The sequence below is a fragment of the Pseudophryne corroboree genome, chromosome 12, assembly GCF_028390025.1.
Source record: "Pseudophryne corroboree isolate aPseCor3 chromosome 12, aPseCor3.hap2, whole genome shotgun sequence".
NCBI classification, from domain to species: Eukaryota; Metazoa; Chordata; class Amphibia; order Anura; family Myobatrachidae; genus Pseudophryne; species Pseudophryne corroboree.
The window spans coordinates 156775242-156799241 of record NC_086455.1 but is presented as its reverse complement, the minus strand read 5'-3'; the positions used below and the strand labels follow the sequence as shown (position 1 = coordinate 156799241).

The window sequence follows — 24000 nt, the reverse complement described above, 5'->3', positions numbered from 1 at the left end:
TCCTACAGTGAGTTCTAATGCCTGCTATGCTATATTAGGTTAATGGGTGGAATTTCTTACAAATGCTTACAGATTGACATCGACGGGTTCCAGTGCCATATCCAAGCACAACTCCAGTCAGTAGTTCCCTTTCTATGCCACTATTGTGTCCTTGCTGCTATTACAGGTAGTATAGGGGAGGTTAGACTTTGGGGAGGGGGGATTTTAGGCACTAAGCGGGGAGGGTTAGGCTGAGGGGGAGGCCTAGGCTGTGGAGGGGGGGAGGTTAGTCTAGGCACCACTAGGAAGGGTTAGGCTGCAGGTAGGGTGGGTTGGGTAGAGGTGGAGGGTTAAAATACTCACCTAGCAGGTGTCAAGATTCTGCACCGCGGTTTGCCGCTGTCGTTATTCTGACCAGCGGCATCCCAAGCGCCGGAATCCCGATACCATCCACTTGAGTGTAAGAGGCATTCATCAGGCTGCAGACATGGTGGTTTGCAAAGGAATTCCACTGTACAGAAAAAGCGACCTGCCTTTCGTTTGTTGCCATGATCTAATTTGAAACAGATCAAGAGTGTGACCACTTTTATGTGTGGCAGAGGGAATGACTTGTGTGAGGCTGTAAGCATTCATTGTGGACAGGATATCTTGGCCTATAGATTATATATACATATATAATACAGCACTGTACATAACTAAACATGACAATAAAATAAAAAGTTCAGAACAAGTGACTTGGAAGTTTCAGTCCAGAAGAGCTTACAATCCATACACTATGAAAAGTGATAGTCATAAATACTACCGATGTGTAATGTGAGTGGACGGAACAACAGGCTGCTGGTATTTTGGCTGAAACTACCACCACACTATTACGATGTATAGATATACTTCCACTAACAGAATCACCATTACGGTTCATGCATCTGGCGCCACCTTGAGGTTAAAGAAAAAATCTCCACCATATGAGCTGTTTATAATTGTGGGCTGTCAATTTTGAAAGATGTACCACTCCTCACCCTTACTGTTTATAGCCACGCCTATGAATACGAACTTTATTAAAATACATTAATTTCTTATTTGTCCAGCAGTGATTGTGTGAGGACAGAGCTGCATGTGGCTGAGGCAGTGTCATAGTCATACTATGCGTGCGTGGGCAGGAGCTTTAAGAAACAATTCACAACACTGCACAGTGGGTGTGGGCCATGACTCATGTGGCAACCCCTGCATCTGCCACTTGGACTTTTCTTCTGAGTTCTCAGGAGTGTGATAAGGCCCCTGTCACACTGATACAGGGAGCCACAGACTGAGAGTTACATAGTGGAAGGAGCAGGGTCCCCAGCAGCACAGAGCAGTGATGTGAGACTGCTGTCACACTGATACAGGAAGCCACTGACTGACAGTTGCATAGCGGAAGGAGCAGGGTCCCCAGCAGCACAGAGCAGTGATGTGAGGTTGCTGTCACACTGATACAGGAAGCCACAGACAGAGTTACATAGCGGAAGGAGCAGGGTCCCCAGCAGCACAGAGCAGTGATGTGAGGCTGCTGTCACACTGATACAGGAAGCCACAGACTGAGAGTTACATAGCGGAAGGAGCAGGGTCCCCAGCAGCACAGAGCAGTGATGTGAGGCTGCTGTCACACTGATACAGGAAGCCACAGACTGAGAGTTACATAGTGGAAGGTGCAGGATCCCCAGCAGCACAGAGCAGTGATGTGAGGCTGCTGTCACACTGATACAGGAAGCCACAGACTGAGAGTTACATAGTGGAAGGTGCAGGATCCCCAGCAGCACAAAGGATAATATGAAGCTATCACAGGGATACAGGAAGCCAAAAACTGAGCGTTAACTGACAATCTTTTTTTCCCCCCAAACACCACTGAGAAATTGTCTTTTTTTTTTTTAACTAAATTAATAAGGTTTAGAATGTATTTTAAAAAATATACTTAAGTAGTTTATTTATAAATTAAATATATCTATATGAATGTTTTGCAAACCTCCCTCACAGGGTGTCCACAGGCCCCCCTTGCAAAATCAACCCCACTAATAATGATAGATCCCAGTGCCACAGCGCCCAACTCCAGTGTCAATGGGACCCCACTGTATTGGTAACCCTTTCCTTATGTGTTATTTTCTAGACAATTGTATATTCTCCCCCCTTTTTGTGGGGCATAACCTACCCTACTCCCCCTTCCAGTGCCAAAAGATGCTCCCCCTCCACCTGCTGCACAGACCCGAACGCTCACCATATTGCAGAGTGCAGAGCAGCGCTGGGCATGGGGGATTTCCCCCATAACAAATGGGGGACATAGAACGGACGCACGGTCACGTGGCATGGTACCGTGTCAGTTATAGCCAAGCTGGCTGTGGTGGAGGCCCATGGGACCGTGTCGGGTAAGTGGTTAAGGCTACTGTCACACTAATGCAGGAAGATTGTGATGTCAAATGAAACTCTGTATGAAACCAAGAACAGGAAACCAAACCGATGTTTCCATTATTCTTTCATTCAGGACTTCTGCAGTCACCCACAAGTTTCTGGAAAATATAGGTTTTAGATGAAAAAGATCTTAGTATGTCATTAAATAAATTTCTGAGATGGCAGAACACTGTCACAGACCTGCAAAGGCTAATTGCTTTATCTCTAGCTCTTACAATCAACAACTCATTAGATTATGATGTTATTAGAAACAACTGGTTCCTTTGTACATTGTACAGTGCTAGGGAAATTGCTGCTGCTAAATACAAAATCTAATTTACCTCTGTCCAATCTGATATTGCTCAAAGTAAACTGCAATTCTTCAGCTGCTGTAGGACTGCAAGGCCCAGCATCTACTTTTAGTGGGTACTAGATTGTGCGTGTCCTCTAACTGCTGAACATGTGGTTGGCTCTAGATTCCGCCTACCCTCTAAATTGTGTAAGCATTGTGTAGGTCCAGCTTATCCTCATATTTCTGTGCACATGGTGGACTGTAGTTAAGGTGTGTCCTCTTACTTTCTGTACATGCAGTGGGTTTTGGAGATTATATAACAGTGGACTCCGGCACTCCAAAATCTTTACATTAACCATCGTTCCTTCCAGTAGGGGGTGACGTCATTGCAGCTGCTTCCTGTGTCCATCCTGGTCTCCGGGAATCAGTAGCGATACTGGGAGATCCAGTGCACAACATGATAAATCCAGCGTCCTATAGGAGAAGACTGTGCCTGGAGGAAGATCTCAAAGAGCTGAAGTTGTCCCAGACGTAGGTACTCCATGAAAGTGATGTGAGCATAGGACCAGAGAGAGGAAGCAGTCTTCTTCCGATGCCTTCAGGAAAGAGAAAAGAGTCAACACTGTGAACCAAGAAGTAAACCTGTATTGTATATGTATACAGTCAGGAACAGCAGGTGCCTGCAACTGTGTTTTGGACATACCAGATTCTCTGCTGTTGTCTTTTACTACTAGAACTTCTATTCAGTTTATCTGTGTGTCCTGGAAGCTTGAGGCTGCATGCCCTTTATTTACTATCATATGGAGGCTGGCCACATTATTTGTGCTGATTGTTGCTAGCCTCCTTCAGGGGCAGATGTATTAACCTGGAGAAGGCATAAGGAAGTGATAAACCAGTGATATGTGCAAGGTTATAAAGGCACCAGCCAATCAGATCCTAACTGTTAATTTACATATTGGATCTGATTGGCTGGTGCCTTTATCACCTTGCACATATCACTGGTTTATCACTTCCTTATGCCTTCTCCAGGTTAATACATCTGCCCCTCAGTATGAAACCCTCACCGGTAGTGCACATCATTGCGCTGCTTCTGACCCTGACTGTGTTATTGAATTCTGCCTGGATCTTCATCTGCTTGTGACCCTGACCCCTGTGTTGAGCCCTGCCTGGACTGACCTTTGCTTGTCACCACTACTCTGCTTTTCCCATTGAGAAAGAATTGGTAACTGTGATGTTACCCAGAGTTTGTCCGATTTGTGTTTTTTTTTCTAAGTCCCAACACGGGAATTCACTAAGCACCAATCTCGGCAGTGTTTCGACTATTCGTAATGGTTTGAATGACAAAGTTCAGAAATACGAATGAATAGACCATCGGTCAAACGCGGCTGTTATTTCATACAACACGGGTATTCACTATTCATTCGTATTTGGGTGTTAGTCTCTGAGTGCTCAAGTGCGGGTGTATTTTTTTGCGAATCGTTAAAAAAAGCAGCAAAAAAAATAGACCTGCTTTTTCCAGTTGAGTTTGGATAACCATGCACGGATCAGTGAGATCTGTGCATGGATATCTATGGGAAAGGGTCTGTTTACTGTAAAAACTGGGGAAAAAATTTGTGTGGGGTCCCCCCTCCTAAGCATAACCAGCCTCGGGCTCTTTGAGCCGGTCCTGGTTGCAAAAATATGGGGGGAAAATTGACAGGGGTTCCCCCATATTTTAACAACCAGCACCGGGCTCTGCGCCTGGTCCTGGTGCCAAAAATACGGGGGACAAAAAGCGTAGGGTTCCCCCGTATTTTTGGAACCAGCACCGGGCTCCACTAGTCAGAGAGATAATGCCACAGCCGGGGGACACTTTTATATAGGTCCCTGAGGCCCTGGCATTAAATCACTAACTAGTCACCCCTGGCCGGGGTACCCTGGAGGAGTGGGAACCCCTTAAATCAAGGGGTCCCCTCCCCCCTCCAGCCACGCAATGGCCAGGGGTGAAGCCCGAGGCTGTCCCCCCCATCCAAGGGCTGCGGATGGGGGGCTGATAGCCTTGTGAAAAAAATAGAATAGTTTTTTGTAGCAGTACTACAAGTCCCAGCAAGCCTCCCCCGCAAGCTGGTACTTGGAGAACCACAAGTACCAGCATGCGGTGGAAAAACGGACCCGCTGGTACCTGTAGTACTACTACAAAAAAAATACCCAAATAAAAACAGAACTCACACACCTTGAAAGTAAAACTTTATTACATACATGCACACCTACATTAACACATACTTACCTATGTTCACACGAGGGTCGGTCCACTTCTCCAAGTAGAATCCATGGGTTACCTGAAAAATAAGAATTTACTCACCGGTAATTCTATTTCTCGTAGTCCGTAGTGGATGCTGGGAACTCCGTAAGGACCATGGGGAATAGCGGGCTCCGAAGGAGGCTGGGCACTCTAGAAAGATTTATGACTACCTGGTGTGCACTGGCTCCTCCCACTATGACCCTCCTCCAAGCCTCAGTTAGGACACCGTGCCCGGATGAGCAGACATAATAAGGAAGGATTTAGAATCCCGGGTAAGACTCTTACCAGCCACACCAATCACACCGTACAACTCGTGATACTATATCCAGTTTGACAGTATGAAAACAACTGAGCCTCTCAACAGATGGCTCAACAATAACCCTTTAGTTAACAATAACTATTTACAAGTATTGCAGACAATCCGCACTTGGGATGGGCGCCCAGCATCCACTACGGACTACGAGAAATAGAATTACCGGTGAGTAAATTCTTATTTTCTCTAACGTCCTAGTGGATGCTGGGAACTCCGTAAGGACCATGGGGATTATACCAAAGCTCCCAAACGGGCGGGAGAGTGCGGATGACTCTGTAGCACCGAATGAGAGAACTCCAGGTCCTCCTCAGCCAGGGTATCAAATTTGTAGAATTTTGCAAATGTGTTTGCCCCTGACCAAGTAGCTGCTCGGCAAAGTTGTAAAGCCGAGACCCCTCGGGCAGCCGCCCAAGATGAGCCCACCTTCCTTGTGGAATGGACATTTACAGATTTTGGCTGTGGCATGCCTGCCACAGAATGTGCAAGCTGAATTGTACTACAAATCCAGCGAGCAATAGACTGCTTAGAAGCAGGAGCACCCAGCTTGTTGGGTGCATACAGGATAAACAGCGAGTCAGATTTTCTGACTCCAGCCGTCCTGGAAACATATATTTTCAGGGCCCTGACAACGTCTAGCAACTTGGAGTCCTCCAAATCCTTAGTAGCCGCAGGCACCACAATAGGCTGGTTCAGGTGAAACGCTGACACCACCTTAGGGAGAAACTGGGGACGAGTCCTCAATTCTGCCCTATCCATATGGAAAATCAGATAAGGGCTTTTACATGATAAAGCCGCCAATTCAGATACTCGCCTGGCTGAAGCCAAGGCCAATAACATGACCACTTTCCACGTGAGATATTTCAGATCCACGGTTTTTAGTGGCTCAAACCAATGTGATTTTAAGAAACTCAACATCACGTTGAGATCCCAAGGTGCCACAGGAGGCACAAATGGGGGCTGAATATGCAGCACTCCTTTCACAAATGTCTGAACTTCAGGTACTGAAGCTAGTTCTTTTTGAAAGAAAATCGACAGAGCCGAGATCTGTACTTTAATGGAGCCTAGTTTTAGGCCCATATTCACTCCTGCTTGCAGGAAATGCAGAAATCGACCTAGTTGAAATTCCTCTGTTGGGGCCTTTTTGGCCTCGCACCATGCAACATATTTCCGCCATATGCGGTGATAATGCTTTGCCGTAACATCTTTCCTGGCCTTAATAAGCGTAGGAATGACTTCTTCCGGAATACCCTTTTCCTTTAGGATCCGGTGTTCAACCGCCATGCCGTCAAACGCAGCCGCGGTAAGTCTTGGAACAGACAGGGCCCCTGTTGTAGCAGGTCCTGTCTGAGCGGTAGAGGCCACGGGTCCTCTGAGAGCATCTTTTGAAGTTCCGGGTACCACGCTCGTCTTGGCCAATCCGGAACCACGAGAATGGTGTTTACTCCTCGCTTTCTTATTATTCTCAATACCTTTGGTATGAGAGGCAGAGGAGGGAACACATAAACCGACTGGTACACCCACGGTGTCACTAGAGCGTCCACAGCTATCGCCTGAGGGTCCCTTGACCTGGCGCAATATCTTTTTAACTTTTTGTTGAGGCGGGACGCCATCATGTCCACCTGTGGTTTTTCCCAACGGTTTACCAGCATCTGGAAGACTTCTGGATGAAGTCCCCACTCTCCCGGGTGGAGGTCGTGTCTGCTGAGGAAGTCTGCTTCCCAGTTGTCCACTCCCGGAATGAACACTGCTGACAGTGCTAGTACATGATTCTCCGCCCATCGGAGAATTCTTGTGGCTTCCGCCATCGCCATCCTGCTTCTTGTGCCGCCCTGTCGATTTACATGGGCGACTGCCGTGATGTTGTCTGACTGGATCAGCACCGGCTGGTGTAGGAGCAGGGATTTTGCTTGACTTAGGGCATTGTAGATGGCCCTTAGTTCCAGAATATTTATGTGAAGGGAAGTCTCCTGACTCGACCATAGTCCTTGGAAGTTTCTTCCCTGTGTGACTGCCCCCCAGCCTCGAAGGCTGGCATCCGTGGTCACCAGGACCCAGTCCTGTATGCCGAACCTGCGGCCCTTTAGAAGATGGGCACTCTGCAGCCACCACAGTAACGACACCCTGGTTCTTGGAGACAGGGTTATTAAGCGATGCATCTGAAGATGCGATCCGGACCACTGGTCCAACAGGTCCCACTGAAAGATTCTGGCATGGAACCTGCCGAAGGGAATTGCTTCGTAAGAAGCCACCATCTTTCCCAGGACCCGCGTGCAGCGATGCACTGATACCTGTTTTGGTTTCAGGAGGTCTCTGACTAGAGATGACAACTCCCTGGCTTTCTCCTCCGGGAGAAACACTTTTTTCTGGACTGTATCCAGAATCATACCCAGGAACAGTAGCCGTGTTGTCGGAACTAGCTATGACTTTGGGATATTCAGAATCCAGCCGTGCTGGTGCAGCACCTCCTGAGATAGTGCTACTCCCACCAACAACTGTTCCTTGGACCTCGCTTTTATTAGGAGATCGTCCAAGTACGGGATAATTAAAACTCCCTTTTTTCGAAGGAGTATCATCATTTCCGCCATAACCTTGGTAAATACCCTCGTTGCCGTGGACAGTCCAAACGGCAGCGTCTGGAATTGGTAATGGCAATCCTGTACCACAAATCTGAGGTACTCCTGGTGAGGATGGTAAATGGGGACATGCAAGTAAGCATCCTTGATGTCCATGGATACCATGTAATCCCCCTCGTCCAGGCTCGCAATAACCGCCCTGAGCGATTCCATCTTGAACTTGAATTTTTTTTATGTATGTGTTCAAGGATTTCAAATTTAAAATGGGTCTCACCGAACCGTCCGGTTTCGGTACCACAAATAGTGTGGAATAGTAACCCCGGACTTGTTGAAGTAGGGGTACTTTGATTATCACCTGCTGAGAATACAGCTTGTGAATTGCCGCTAACACCGCCTCCCTGTCTGAGGGAGCAATCGGCAAGGCAGATTTTAGGAACCGGTGGGGTGGAGACGCCTCGAATTCCAGTTTGTACCCCTGAGATACTATTTGAAGGATCCAGGGATCCACCTGTGAGCGAGCCCACTGATCGCTGAAATTCTTGAGGCGGCCCCCCACCGTACCTGGCTCCGCCTGGGGAGCCCCACCGTCATGCGGCGGACTTGGAAGAAGAAGCAGGGGAGGACTTTTGCTCCTGGGAACCTGCTGTTTGTTGCAGCCTTTTTCCCCTACCTCTGCCTCTGGACAGAAAGGACCCGCCTTTTCCACGCCTGTTTTTCTGGGTCCGAAAGGACTGAACCTGATAAAACGGCGCCTTCTTAGGCTGTGAGGGGACATGGGGTAAAAATGCTGACTTCCCAGACGTTGCTGTGGAAACTAGGTCCGAGAGACCATCCCCAAATAATTCCTCACCCTTATATGGTAACACTGCCATGTGCTTTTTTGAATCTGCATCTCCTGTCCACTGGCGAGTCCATAAGCCTCTCCTAGCAGAAATGGACAATGCACTTACTTTAGATGCCAGTCGGCAGATTTCCCTTTGTGCATCTCTCATATATAAGACTGAGTCTTTTATATGGTCTATGGTTAACAGGATCGTGTCTCTGTCTAATGTGTCAATATTTTCTGACAGTTTATCTGACCACGCAGCGGCAGCACTGCACATCCAAGCTGACGCAATAGCTGGCCTAAGTATAATGCCTGTGTGTGTATACACAGACTTCAGGATCGCCTCCTGCTTTCTATCAGCAGGTTCCTTGAGGGCGGCCGTATCCGGAGACGGTAGTGCCACCTTTTTAGACAAACGTGTGAGCGCTTTATCCACTCTAGGGGGTGTTTCCCAACGTGACCTATCCTCTGGCGGGAAAGGGAACGCCATTAGTACCTTCTTAGGAATTACCAATTTTTTATCAGGGAAAGCCCACGCTTCTTCACACACTTCATTTAATTCATCTGATGGGGGAAAAACTACGGGTAGTTTTTTCTCTCCAAACATAATACCCTTTTTAGTGGTACCTGTACTTATATCAGAAATGTGTAACACCTCTTTCATTGCCTCAATCATGCAGTGAATGGCCTTAGTAGGCATTAGGTTAGACTCATCGTCGTCGACACTGGTGTCAGTATCAGTGTCAACATCTGGGTCTGCTTGTGGTAGCGGGCGTTTTAGAGCCCCTGACGACCCATGCGACGCCTGGGCAGGCACGAGCTGAGAAGTCGGCTGTCCCACATTAGGCATGTCGTCAATTTTCTTATATAAGGAGTCTATACGTGCACTCATTACTTTCCATAAGCCCATCCACTCAGGTGTCTGCCCCGCAGGGGGTGACATCCCTTCTAAAGGCATCTGCTCTGCCTCCACATCATTATCCTCATCAAACATGTCGACACAGCCGTACCGACACACCGCACACACACAAGGAATGCTCCGAATGAGGACAGGACCCACAAAAGCCCTTTGGGGGGACAGAGTGAGAGTATGCCAGCACACACCAGAGCGCTATATAATGCAGGGACCAACTGAGTTATGTCCCCTATAGCTGCTTTTTATATTATATATATATTGCGCCTAAATTTAGTGCCCCCCCTCTCTTTTTTTACCCTGTTCTGAAGTGTAGACTGCAGGGGAGAGCCAGGGAGCTTCCTTCCAGCGGATCAGTGAAGGAGAAATGGCGACAGTGTGCCTGAGGGAGATAGCTCCGCCCCTTTTCCGCGGCCTATTCTCCCGCTTTTTCCTGGATTCTGGCAGGGGTATTTACCACATATATAGCCTCTGGGGCTATATATTGTGGTATTTTTGCCAGCCAAGGTGTTTTTATTGCTGCTCAGGGCGCCCCCCCCCAGCGCCCTGCACCCTCAGTGACCGGAGTGTGAAGTGTGCATGAGGAGCAATGGCGCACAGCTGCAGTGCTGTGCGCTACCTTGGTGAAGACTGATGTCTTCTGCCGCCGTTTTTCCGGACCTCTTCTTGCTTCTGGCTCTGTAAGGGGGACGGCGGCGCGGCTCCAGGACCGAACACCAAGGACTGGGCCTGCGGTCGATCCCTCTGGAGCTAATGGTGTCCAGTAGCCTAAGAAGCCCAATCCGGCTGCAAGCAGGCGAGTTCGCTCTTCTCCCCTTAGTCCCTCGCTGCAGTGAGCCTGTTGCCAGCAGGTCTCACTGAAAATAAAAAACCTAAATCTATACTTTCTTTCTAAGGGCTCAGGAGAGCCCCTAGTGTGCATCCAACCTCGGCCGGGCACGAAAACTAACTGAGGCTTGGAGGAGGGTCATAGTGGGAGGAGCCAGTGCACACCAGGTAGTCATAAATCTTTCTAGAGTGCCCAGCCTCCTTCGGAGCCCGCTATTCCCCATGGTCCTTACGGAGTTCCCAGCATCCACTAGGACGTTAGAGAAATAAAATTATACTCACAAAAATCCAGTGTAGATCGGTCCTCTTCTGAGCTTGTAATCCACGTACTTGACAAAAAAACAAACCGGAAACCCGACCACGCACTGAAAGGGGACCCAGGTTTACACATGGGACCCCTTTCCCCCGACTGCCAGGACCCCCCTGACTTCTGTCAAAGAGGGTCCCTTCAGCCAATCAGGGAGCGCCACGTCGTGGCACTCTCCTGATTGGCTGTGCGCTCCTGTAGTGTCAGTGAGGCTGCACATGGCAGAGATACAATGTTGCGCCTATGCGCTCCATTGTATCCAATGGTGGGAACTTTGCGGTCAGCGGTGAGGTTACTTTCGGTCAACCGCTGACAGCAAAGTTCCCACCATTGGATACAATGGAGCGCATAGGCGCAACATTGTATCTCTGCCGTGCGCAGCCTGACTGACAGCTCAGGAGCGCACAGGCAATCAGGAGAGTGCCACGACGTGGCGCTCCCTGATTGGCTGAAGGGACCCTCTTTGACAGGAGTCAGGGGGGGTCCTGGCAGTCGGGGAAAGTTTTTCGGTTTGTTTTTTTGCCAAGTACGTGGATTACAAGCTCAGAAGAGGACCGATCTACACTGGATTTTTGTGAGTATAATTTTATTTTCAGGTAACCCATGGATTCTACTTGGAGAAGTGGACCGACCCTCATGTGAACATAGGTAAGTATGTGTGAATGTAGGTGTGCATGTATGTAATAAAGTTTTACTTTCAAGGTGTGTGAGTTCTGTTTTTATTTAGGTATTTTTTTTGTAGTAGTACTACAGGTACCAGCGGGACCGTTTTCCCACCACATGCTGGTACTTGTGGTTCTCCAAGTACCGGCTTGCGGGGGAGGCTTGCTGGGACTTGTAGTACTGCTACAAAAAACAATATTCTATTTTTTTCACAAGGCTATCAGCCCCCCATCCGCAGCCCTTGGATGGGGGGGGACAGCCTCGGGCTTCACCACTGGCCCTTAAGTGGCTGGAGGGGGGGGGGACCCCTTGATTTAAGGGGTTCCCACTCCTCCAGGGTACCCTGGCCAGGGGTGACTAGTTAGTGATTTAATGCCAGGGCCGCAGGGACCTATATAAAAGTGTCCCCCGGCTGTGGCATTATCTCTCTGACTAGTGGAGCCCGGTGCTGGTTCCAAAAATACGGGGGACCCCTACGCTTTTTGTCCCCTGTATTTTTGGCACCAGGACCAGGCGCAGAGCCCGGTGCTGGTTGTTAAAATATGGGGGAACCCCTGTCAATTTCCCCCCCATATTTTTGCAACCAGGACCGGCTCAAAGAGCCCAAGGCTGGTTGTGCTTAGGAGGGGGGACCCCACGCAATTTTTTTCTTGATTTTTAACACTTTAATTTTTTTTTAAAGGTGCACAATGAAGCCCTGCACGGATCTCACAGATCCGGCCGGGATTCCTTGTGTTTTGTCAGGCAGTGTTTTACTCATCACTCCCGTAAAACACTGCCTGACATTACGAATCACATCGACATCGGAAAAAACGAATGTGCAAAACTCGGCAGCTTAGTAACTGACCGTATCAGGATTCAAAAAGTTGCAGTAAAATGCACCCGATACCATTCGAGTTCAAACACCCTTAAAAACGGCTAAAACATGAATATTAATAAATATACCCCCAGGTGTCTCCCACACTTTGGACCAAGCACGCATTTGCATGCTGGATTCACATAAACTCCTGCAATTGTTCCCAGTGCCTTATTCCAAGGCTTCCAACCCGTTCCAATCACACAATATCTACCTACCTAGGTTTGAAATTAGAGATCCCTGCCCTTTGTATATCATTAAGCCTCAAGGGTAGTTATTTATTTATTACCAGTTATTTATATAGCGCACACTTATTCCGCAGCGCTTTACAGAGAATATTTGGCCATTCACATCAGTCCCTGCCCCTGTGGAGCTTACAATCTATATTCCCTAGCACATTTTTTTTTTATGCGCACACACATTCATACTAGGGTTAATTTTGTCAGAAATTTTATTATTTTTGGATTGTGGGAGTAAACCCACGCAAGTACAGGGAGACTATACAAACACCACACAGTTAGGGCCATGGTGAGAATCGAACCCATGACCTTAGTGCTGTGAGGCAGTAATGCTACCCATTACACCGTCCGTACTGCCCTAGTAATCCCCAGTAGAAGGGAACCCCATGTCCTCAATGGTCACTGCAATCCGCCTTCCATGCACATACACATGCATACATTCAAACCACTACTAGTAGACAGGGAAGGGATAACATGAAGAGAGAAATAACTTCATAACCTACAATGAAACATACATCAGGTCAACTGCTAGGTGAAAGGATGTCCATCGCAAGCAGAACCTTTATAAACAATGTCCATTGGCCACTTTTCATCACAGTAGTGCATGGCTTAAGAAAGATCACAATGAATGCTAGATGAGTTCTGAAATATGGAAGGGATGTTCCTGGCATAAGTTTGAGGTGACAGTGTCTCTAGGACCTTGTAGGGACCAGTGCATTTAGGATTTAGCTTGGAACCTTTCAGTTTCCTTGGAGAAAATAGGACGGCCTGCCTTTTCCGCAAGAATGATTCTTTTGAAAGATCCGACAGACCATAATCTGTAGACAGAGGACAGAAAAAACAACAACAGAGTGTCTGGAAAACTCCCATCTGTAGTTCCTGAAGCAAATTCAGCAGATGAAAGCAGAGATTCCAACTTGCCCAGGATACCAAAGGAAACAATCAAGTACCGTTACAGGGTTTGTTTCATTTACTCTGCAGATGCCCATTCATTACACAAAATGCCTTCCAAATCTCAAGACCAATGCGGAACATCTTTTAGATAGAACAGACAGTACTCATTGGAGGTATACTCTTTAATAAAGCTAGCTCAGTAGCCAATGGTATTTTTTTAGGTCATCAAAACGAGACTGCTTATAGGCATAATCTAATATAATGGGGGCAAAAGTCCTATACTTTAATGTGAGTCAGCTTTAAAATTAAATCTATCACAATGTGCCACCATTGTTTGCAAAGGCTTAAAAGACCACCTACAAAGTTCTTTACATTGTTGTTTACATTGGGTCACCAAAAAAATTTCCAAAATTTTCCAGACCCAAGGTAACCTGCTAGTTTGGAATCATAAGGCTAATGGAGAGTTTTGGATGAGAGGACAGACTTATCCCTTCAGGAGCGGGTGAAGAGTGAGGTAGAGTTTCAGAAATCTGATTTACTGTACACAACTCCGGATGCCTCAAAGCCACAAAGTGTTGAGGGAATAATGGGTCCTTGTCCTCAAAAGAAGATTCCGACAGTAAGAACTATTTGGAAAGAGTATCTGTTTTACATTTTGTAAACATACATGGAATAAAATAATAGAGGAAATCTCTGAAAAAAAACAGGGTCCAACAAAAATGCCTCCCCTCCTCAATGCCATTTTAATAGGTAAGCATCCCATGTTGCCCAGATAATAATTTATTTGGAGGAATCGGTTTCCTAGAGTAAGCTTTGCATTGCTAAAGGACAGGTCTAGTCCCAGTTGTAGGCACCAAACTCCGGGAACGTGAGAATCAGGAAGTTTCAAGGAACACTATGGAGCATCTACAGTCCAGAACAAAGACTTCAATTAATACTTGGTGAGGAAATGATTAGAGCTTTATAGAAATAATCTGTAATCATTTGCATATTCACTAAAACAGTCAATAGGTTTAATAATCACAGGACTGCCGAAACCTTGGCAGGGTCCAACTGTAATCCTAATTAATAAATGTTGCAACCCAGGAATGGAATTCCAGTTACTTAAATTGGCATGATTCAATTGTTTTAATAAATTGATGCTACAGTAGTCTCTGTAGGACTCTTCTAACTTGATCTTCATGTAGAGTAAATGATCTTGATAAACGAGGATATGGTCAATGCAAAAGTTCAATAGGAGACAAAAAATATATTTAAAAACTTGGTTAATAATGCCGTATTAGTATTATTAATTATTATTCTATTTTTTATTTATAAAGCACCGCAAAGGGTCCTTTATGCCGTACGTAGACATAGAACATACAAGACTACATGGGTACAAGGTGAACAACTTAGACTGAAACAGATAGGCTCACAAAGTAATCTAAATACTTAATTATAACCTGCAAGTTACATAACTGCGTATTGCAAACACAATGAGTGAGGGCCTTGCACGCGAGAGCTTATATTCGTTTTTTTTATAGTTTTACTTATTTCTGTAATTTAACAGATTGAAACTAAAGCAGAACACACAACATTGGAACATGTACCGTAAGAGCATCAGACAGCAATGTACAGTATTGCTCAGTAAACAAATGAAATCTCAGAAGAGTAAACTGTAAGAGAGTGAGGGAACATGTGGCAGTTGTATTCAAGGGTCTACCAAGTATTGAGAAGACTATAATATGGAAGTTTAGTGATCATGGAAATAAAGGGAGCAAAATCTAGGCAGAATGGGGGTGTGTGTGTCTGTGTGTGTGGGGGGGGGGGAGAGTATGAGTGTCGACAAAACATCCCTGGTGAGCAAGTGGTAACTCCCTTGGTAGAGTGGGTCCGGCATCTCCTGCAGTGTATTCTGGGTCTGGCGCAAACGTAAGTATGACTTTGGGTGAATACTGTCTGGTTTCTGGCTGTGACTAATCATAACCTTCGGCTTCCCCAAGTGCCTAACCCTTACCTCCCCTCTTATAGCCTTACTCTAACCTTCCCCCAGTGCCTAACCTCCCCTCCAGTAACCTAACTCTAACCTTTCCCCAGTGTCTAACCCTAACCTTCCTCCTCCCCACTATAGCCTTACTCTAACCTTCCCCTAGTGCCTAACCCTAACCTTCCCTCCTGAGCCTTACTCTAACCTTCCCCCAGTGCCTAACTCTAACCTTCCCTCCTGTAGCCTTACTCTAACCTTCCCTCAGTGCCTAAAATTAACTTCCTCTCCAGTAACCTTACTCTAACCTTCACCCAGTGCCTAACCCTAACCTCCCCTCCTGTAGCCTAATTCTAGCCCTCCCCTTAGTGCCAAACCCTCCCCTCCTGAGCCTTATGTTAACCCTCCCCTAGTGCTGCACATAACCTCCCCTTCCGTAGTGTAATTCTTACCCTCCACTAATGCCTAACCTCCCCTCTTGAGCCTTACTCTAACCTTCCCCCAGTGCCAAACTCTAACCTCCCCTCCTGAGCCTTATTCTAACCTTTCCCTAGTGCCTAACCCTAATCTTCCATCCTGTGCCTTACTCTAACTTCCCCAAGTGCCTAACCATAATCTCCCCTCCTATAGCCTTACTCTAACCTTCCCCTAGTGCCTAACCCTAACCTTCCCCCAGTAACCTTACTCTAACCTTCCCCGAGTGCCTAACCCTAACCTTCCCTCCTTAGCTTTACTCTAACCTTCCCCCAGTGCCGAACCTAAGCCTCCCCTCCTGTAGCCTTACTCTAACTTTCCCCTAGTGCCTAACCCTCACCTTCCCCCAGTGCCTAACCCTAACCTCCCCTCCTGTAGCCTTACTCTAACCTTCCCCCAGTGCCTAACCCTAACCTCCCCTCCAGTAGCCTTACTCTAACCTTCCCCCAGTGCCTAACCCTAACCTCCCCTCCAGTAGCCTTACTCTAACCTTCCCCCAGTGCCTAACCCTAACCTCCCCTCCAGTAGCCTTACTCTAACCTTCCCCCAGTGCCTAACCCTAACCTCCCCTCCAGTAGCCTTACTCTAGCCCTCCCCCTAGTGCCAAACCCTCCCCTCCTGACCCTTATGCTAACCCTCTCCTAGTGCTGCACCTAACCTTCCCTTCCGTAGTGTAACTCTTACCCACCACTAGTGCCTAACCCTAACCTCCCCTCATGTAGCCTTAAGGGGGTACACACGGAGCGATGTTCAGCTAATTTCTAAGCAATCTGACTATATTACTTAGAAATTAGCGGAACATCGCTCCGTGTGTAGTGGTGTCGGCGACAACGATGCGCAGCTATCGCCCATTCCAGATTTGTCTGCATGCAAGCACAATCTAGCAGGTTGCTCATTTCACCGCTGGGTGAAATGAGCGGCCCCCCGTGTCGTCCCCCTTCCTTGCTTAGCACACATCGCGCTGTGCTGAGCGGTCTGTGCTAGACCGCTCAGCACACATCTCTGGGGAAATCTCCCCGTCAGTACGGCCCTTAACTCTAAGCTTCTCAATAGTGTCTAACCCCTTATCTACCCTCCTGTAGCCTTACTCTAGCCCTCGCCCTAGTGCCAAACCCTAACCTCCCCTCCTGAGCCTTATGCTAACCCTCCCCTAGTGCTGCACCTAACCTCCCTCCTGAGCCTTACTCTAACCTTCCCCCAGTGCCTATAGGCCCGTACACACTGGTCGATATATCGGCCGTTCTCTTGAACGGCCGATATATCGCGGGACCGTCGGCCAGTGTGTACGGCCGATACGTCTGTGAACTCCGTCGTTCACAGACGTATCACGTCGGCCGCGCAGAACAGCCGACGGCCAATATATCTACCGATATATTGGCGCGCCGCTGTGTGTGTACAGGGCGGTCGGCCGACCGCCCGTACACATGCTGCGGCGGCCGGCGGTGATTGAAAGCTGAACTGGGCGGGCGTGTGTACACACCCGCCCAGTTCATGACGTCAGTCCCCGACGGATCGGGCAGTGTGTATGCACAGCACACTGCCCGTTCCGTCCATAGATATATCTGCAGATCAATTGATCTGCAGATATATCTATTAGCGTGTACCCACCTTAAGACTAACCTCCCCCCCTGTAGCCTTACCCTAACATCCAACTCCCACAGCCTAAACTTCCCCTCCTTTAACCTAACCTCCAACAGCCTAACCCTATAATCCAGCCACTATTGCCTAACCTCTCCTCCCACACCCTAACTCTACCCCAGTACCCGACTATAACCTCCCCTCCTGCAGCCTAACCCTAACACTGCCCCTAGTGCCTAACTCTAACCCTCCCTTCCTGTAGCCTAACACTCCCCATAGTGTCTAACCCTAACCCTCATCTCTCCTGCAGCCCGACCCTAACCCATAATACAAAGAGCCTGGGGCCTAATTCAGAGTTGATCGCAGCAGCACATTTGTTAGCAGTTGAGCAAAACCATGTGCACTGCAGGGGGGAGCAGATATAATATGTGCAGAGAGAGTTAGATTTGGGTGGGGTGTGTTCATACTGAAATCTAAATTGTAGTGTTAAAAATAAAGCAGTCAGTATTTACCCTGGACAGAAACAATATAACCCACCCAAATATTTATTATTTATTATCAGTTATTTATATAGCGCACACATATTCCGCAGCGCTGTACAGAGAATATTTGCCCATTCACATCAGTCCCTGCCCCAGTGGAGCTTACAATCTATATTCCCTACCACATGTACACACACACACACACACACACACACACACACACACACACACACATTCACGCTAGTGTTAATTTTGTTGGGAGTCAATTAACCTACCGGTATATTTTTGGATTGTGGGAGGAAACTGGAGTACCCGGAGGAAGCCCACGCAAGTACGGGGAGAATATACAAACTCCACACAGTTAGGGCCATGGTGGGAATCGAACCCATGACCTCAGTGCTGTGAGGCAGTAATGCTAACCATTACACCATCCGTACTGCCCATATATATATATATATATATATATATATATATATATATATATATATATATCTATCTGTACTGCAAATATAACTCTCTCTGCTTATGTTACATCTGCCCCCCCCCCTGCAGTGCACATGGATTTGCCAAACTGCTAACAAATTTGCTGCTGCGATCAACTCTGAATTACCCCCCTAGTTAAGCGTTGGACTGAATGTGCTTGTGTACTTATGCAGAGTTGTACACGTCTTGCGGTGCGCCCACCACATATCTGTACTTTCGTCTTGCTATCACTCATCAGCAATTGCACTTACTCTACACCAGGCGCAGGAGATACATATCTATGCTTGCATACAAGTCTGCATAGCCCACAGGTCCACGTCTTCATTGAACACTGTCTATGTGAGAACACCCGGTATAGCTCAGTTACACTGCCTCTGAGGAAGCTGTCCGGTACAGGAAAATGAGTTAGGATGACCCTTCACCCATTTCTTCACATCAGCTGTTTCATTATTGCTGGAGGATTGATATTAAAGAACTTTCCGGTTCCATGGAGAGCCTAATTATTGCCATTTATCACAAGCCTAGGATCTATACATCTCCAGAATGGGACTTCACATAGCTGCAGGAAACCCCCATCTACAACAGGCATAGGCCCTCATTCCGAGTCGTTCGCTCGGTAATTTTCTTCGCATCGCAGCGTTTTTCTGCTTAGTACGCATGCGCAATGTTCGCACTGCGACTGCGCCAAGTAATTTTGCTATGAAGATAGTTTTTTTACTCACGGCTTTTTCTTCGCTCCGGCGATCGTAATGTGATTGACAGGAAATGGGTGTTACTGGGCGGAAACACTGCGTTTTATGGGCGTGTGGATAAAAACGCTACCGTTTCCGGAAAAAACGCGGGAGTGGCTGGAGAAACGGAGGAGTGTCTGGGCGAACGCTGGGTGTGTTTGTGACGTCAAACCAGGAACGACAAGCACTGAACTGATCGCAGATGCCGAGTAAGTCTGAAGCTACTCTGAAACTGCTAAGTAGTTTGTAATCGCAATATTGCGAATACATCGTTCGCAATTTTAAGAAGCTAAGATTCACTCCCAGTAGGCGGCGGCTTAGCGTGTGTAACTCTGCTAAAATCGCCTTGCGAGCGAACAACTCGGAATGAGGGCCATAATTTCATCCATTGCTACTGAGTATGAGTACATCTTATGGAACTGGTAGCAAATGGCTTACTTGGCTATTCTCCTAAAAGAGGAACTCCGCCATTCCATTTACATTTGGACTGCTCATTATGGACGTTTATATACAGTATATACAGTGCATCCGGAAAGTATTCACAGCGCTTCACTTTTTCCACATTTTGTTATGTTTCAGCCTTATTCCAAAACGGAATACATTCATTTTTTCCCCTCACAATTCTACAAACAATACAACGTGAAAAAAAGTTTTGAGATTTTTGCAAATTTATTAAAAATAAAAAACTAAGAAATCACATGTACATAAGTATTCACAGCCTTTGCCATGAAGCTCAAAATTGAGCTCAGGTGCATCCTGTTTCTACTGATCATCCTTGAGATGTTCCTACAGCTTAATTGGAGTGATCCTGTGGTAAATCCAGTTGATTGGACATGATTTGGAAAGGCACACACCTGTTTATATAAGGTCCCACACTTGACAGTGCATGTCTGAGCACAAACCAAGCATGAAGTCAAAAGAATTGTCTGTAGACCTCTGAGACAGGATTGTCTCAAGGCACAAATCTGGGGAAGGGTACAGAAAAATATCTGCTGCTTTGAAGGTCCCAATGAGCACAGTGGCCTCCATCATCCGTAAATGGAAGAAGTTAGGAACCACCAGGACTCTTCCTTGAGCTGGCCAGCCGTCTAAACTGAGCGATCGGGGGAGAAGGGCCCTAGTCAAAGGTGTGACCAAGAACCCGATGGTCACTCATTCAGAGCTACAGCATTCCTCTGTGGAGAGAAGAGAACCTTCCAGAAGGACAACCATCTCTGCAGCAATCCACCAATCAGGCCTGTATGGTAGAGTGGCTAGATGGAAGCAAAATGCACCTGAAGGACTTTCAGACTATGAGAAACAATATTCTCTGGTCTGATGAGACAAAGATTGAACTCTTTGGCGTGAATGCCAGACGTCATGTTTGGAGGAAATCAGGCACCGCTCATCACCATGCCAATAATATCCCTACAGTGAAGCATGGTGATGGCAGCATCATGCTGTGGGGATGTCTTTCAGCAGCAGGAACTGGGAGACTAGTCAGGATAGAGGGAACGATGAATGCAGCAATGTACAGAGACATCCTGGATGAAAACCTGCTCCAAGCCCTCTTGACCTCAGACTGGGGCGACGGTTCATCTTTCAGCAGGAAAATGACCCTAAGCACACAGCCAAGATATTAAAGGAGTCACTTCAGGACAACTCTGTGAATGTCCTTGAGTGGCCCAGCCAGAGCCCAGACTCGAATCTGATTGAACATCTCTGGAGAGATCTGAAAATGGCTGTGCACCGACGCTTCCCATCCAACCTGATGGAGCTTGAGAGGTGCTGCAAAGAGGAATGGGCGAAACTGCCCAAAGATAGGTGTGCCAAGCTTGTGGCATCATATTCAAAAAGACTTGAGGCTGTAATTGCTGCCAAAGGGGCATCAACAAAGTATTGAGCAAAGGCTGTGAACACTTATGTACATGTGATTTCTGAGTTTTAAAAAAAAATACATTTGCAAAAAAACTTTTTTCAAGTTGTCAGTATGGGGTATTGTGTGAAGAATTTTGAGGGGAAAAATTAATTTATTCCAGTTTGGAATAAGGCTGTAACATAAAATGTGGAAAAAGTGAAGCGCTGTGAATACTTTCCGGATGCACTGTACCCCCTTAATCATGTTTACCAGTATGAATGATACATGGAAGTATACGGATACTTGTACTTTTTTGTGTAAATGACGGAAGCTGACTGGTTAATATTTTATCTCTCTCAAAGGCTTGATACATCCCCCCCCCCCCACTTACTCATTTGCTTGAACTTTCTATTGTGCTGTTCTTGTTTGCACCTCTTCAGTCATAAGTGCAGATGTCATCGAAATGCATACGACATGGCATTGCCTGAAGTTGCCTACACTCCGTTTTATTTATAGTTTAAGTGGGAAGTGTACCTCAGAACAGTAACGAGGTAGAGAATGTGTGCTTTATTACATGTTGATGAGATATTATCTGTTTTGTGTTTACTCTGGAATCTTGCTCTTTTCTTCCTGTGGGTAGTAGCTCTGCTGGGGCAGATTCCACAGAATAAGGGGTCATTCCGACCTAATCGCACGCTAGCTATTTTTTTGCAGCGCTGCGATCAGGTCAAAACTGTGCATGCACTGCAATGTGCAGGCGTGTCGTACGGGTACAAAGCGGATCGTGCTGGGCGCTGTATTTAACGAAGAATCAATTCGCACAGCCGATCGCAAGAAGATTGACAGGAAGAGGGCGCTTATGGGTGTCAACTGACCGTTTTTAGGGAGTGGCTAGAAAAAACGCAGGCGTGTCCAAGCGTTTGCAGGTCGGGTGTCTGACGTCAATTCCGGGACCGGACAGGCTGAAGTGATCGCAAGGGCTGAGTAAGTTCAGACCGACTCAGAAACTGCACAAAACTTTTTTGTATCGCTCGGCTGCACAAGTGATCGCACACTTGCAAAGCAAAAATACACTCCCCTATAGGTGGCGACTATCTGATCGCAGCGCTGCAAAAAATAGCTAGCGAGCGATCAACTTGGAATGACCCCCTAAGTCCAAATGACAGTCTGTGATCTCTTTTTAAAACAGATATGTGCCTCCTAGTTGTACTTGTTATTTTTCAGAGATAGAACATAGAATTTTGACGGCAGATAACCACTTGGCCATCCAGTCTGCCCTACATACATGAACACACAAACACTAAGGTTAATTTTTGTTGGAAACCTGTTCATTTACTAGTATATTTTTGGCTTGTGGGAGGAAACCAGAGTACCCGGAGGAAACCCACACAACCATGGGGAGCACATGCAAACTACACACTGGGCCGTGGTGGGAATCAAACCCATGACCTCAGTGACAGTAATGCTACCTATTACACCATCCGTACTGCCCTTAAATCGTGTTCTTTCTAAAAGCAGCCATTAGGGTCTCAGTGGTCCAGCCAGCATCAGATGCAAAAGAGGGGCAGTTTCTGAGCACACGTCTGGGGCACGATTTCATAAGTATAAATGGATTCCACTCTATCAGTTGGGATCTGTGCAACCTGAGACAGGTGCGCTGAGTGTAACGCAATCATAGGTTTCACCAGCGACCACCACAAGGGAGTTTGAGCTTGCTAAACCTGGACCACAGTTCCCAATGTGGCCGAACTAGTGCAAAAGAATAGTCCATGACCTGAAGTCTTGTACATATAATAGACGCAGATACACTAAAGGAAAAAGCAACAGTGTAGTCAAGTACAAGAGTAATCTGGAGAAAGGAATAAGAGAGAATGCAAACAGAGCGGTCAGGACAAGCCAACAGACAGAAGAAGAGTGCAGGCATGCTGAAGACAAGGACATTACTACCTGCTCCAAGAGAGAGGTTTATATAAGCTGGCTCATTTGAATTAGATGCTAGGCCTGACATCATTGGTCACATGACATCAAGTAAAAAATGACGTAAGTGCTGCGCTCCCACTCCTAAATGTAAGGGCATGATGCTGGAAGAAAAATGCAGTGCATACGGTCAGCCACAGTATGGTGTGTGAGACAGAGATGCTGAGAACAGGAGGAAAGCACCAAACCTTGGTGCACTACAAGATCCAGCATGGGGAGCAAAGGAGACAGCAGCCAGCCAGCTGCCTGACACTGCAGGGACCAGGGATAAAGGATCTGGTATTTTGTGACATTCAGTTTAACTTTTGAGTAGGGTAGAGCTTTCTCCAAAGATGGGATGCCCCTGCCAGAGCTGAAGAGTACGCGGAAAGAGGGTGGTCGGGCCAGCCAATGGTACATACAGCCAGAGACGTTCTCACAGCTAAGGCTCAGTAGTTACAGGGGGGCTGGGAACAGCTAATGCAGGCATTAAAGATGTGTGATGTCCCAATCTTGGGCCAATTACAGAAGAAAAATAAGAATTTACTTACCGATAATTCTATTTCTCGGAGTCCGTAGTGGATGCTGGGGTTCCTGAAAGGACCATGGGGAATAGCGGCTCCGCAGGAGACAGGGCACAAAAGTAAAGCTTTCCGATCAGGTGGTGTGCACTGGCTCCTCCCCCTATGACCCTCCTCCAAGCCAGTTAGGTACTGTGCCCGGACGAGCGTACACAATAAGGGAGGAATTTTGAATCCCGGGTAAGACTCATACCAGCCACACCAATCACACCGTACAACTTGTGATCTAAACCCAGTTAACAGTATGATAACAGCGGAGCCTCTGAAAAGATGGCTCACAACAATAATAACCCGATTTTTGTAACTATGTACAAGTATTGCAGATAATCCGCACTTGGGATGGGCGCCCAGCATCCACTACGGACTCCGAGAAATAGAATTATCGGTAAGTAAATTCTTATTTTCTCTATCGTCCTAGTGGATGCTGGGGTTCCTGAAAGGACCATGGGGATTATACCAAAGCTCCCAAACGGGCGGGAGAGTGCGGATGACTCTGCAGCACCGAATGAGAGAACTCCAGGTCCTCCTTAGCCAGG

At 47.0% G+C, this 24000-nt stretch overlaps 1 protein-coding gene across 4 annotated transcripts in view; it reads right to left on the bottom strand.

The window, feature by feature from the left end:
* Positions 1-2582: 2582 nt before the first annotated feature.
* The window catches only part of ADCK1 (aarF domain containing kinase 1), a 133786-nt gene continuing 112368 nt past the window's right edge, over positions 2583-24000 (bottom strand). For all 4 annotated transcript variants that reach the window (XM_063948209.1, XM_063948212.1, XM_063948211.1 and 1 more), the window contains one exon: positions 2583-3282. In XM_063948209.1, coding sequence (XP_063804279.1) covers positions 3111-3282 — 172 coding nt within the window. In that variant the 3' untranslated portion in view covers positions 2583-3110. The remainder of the gene's footprint in view (positions 3283-24000) is intronic.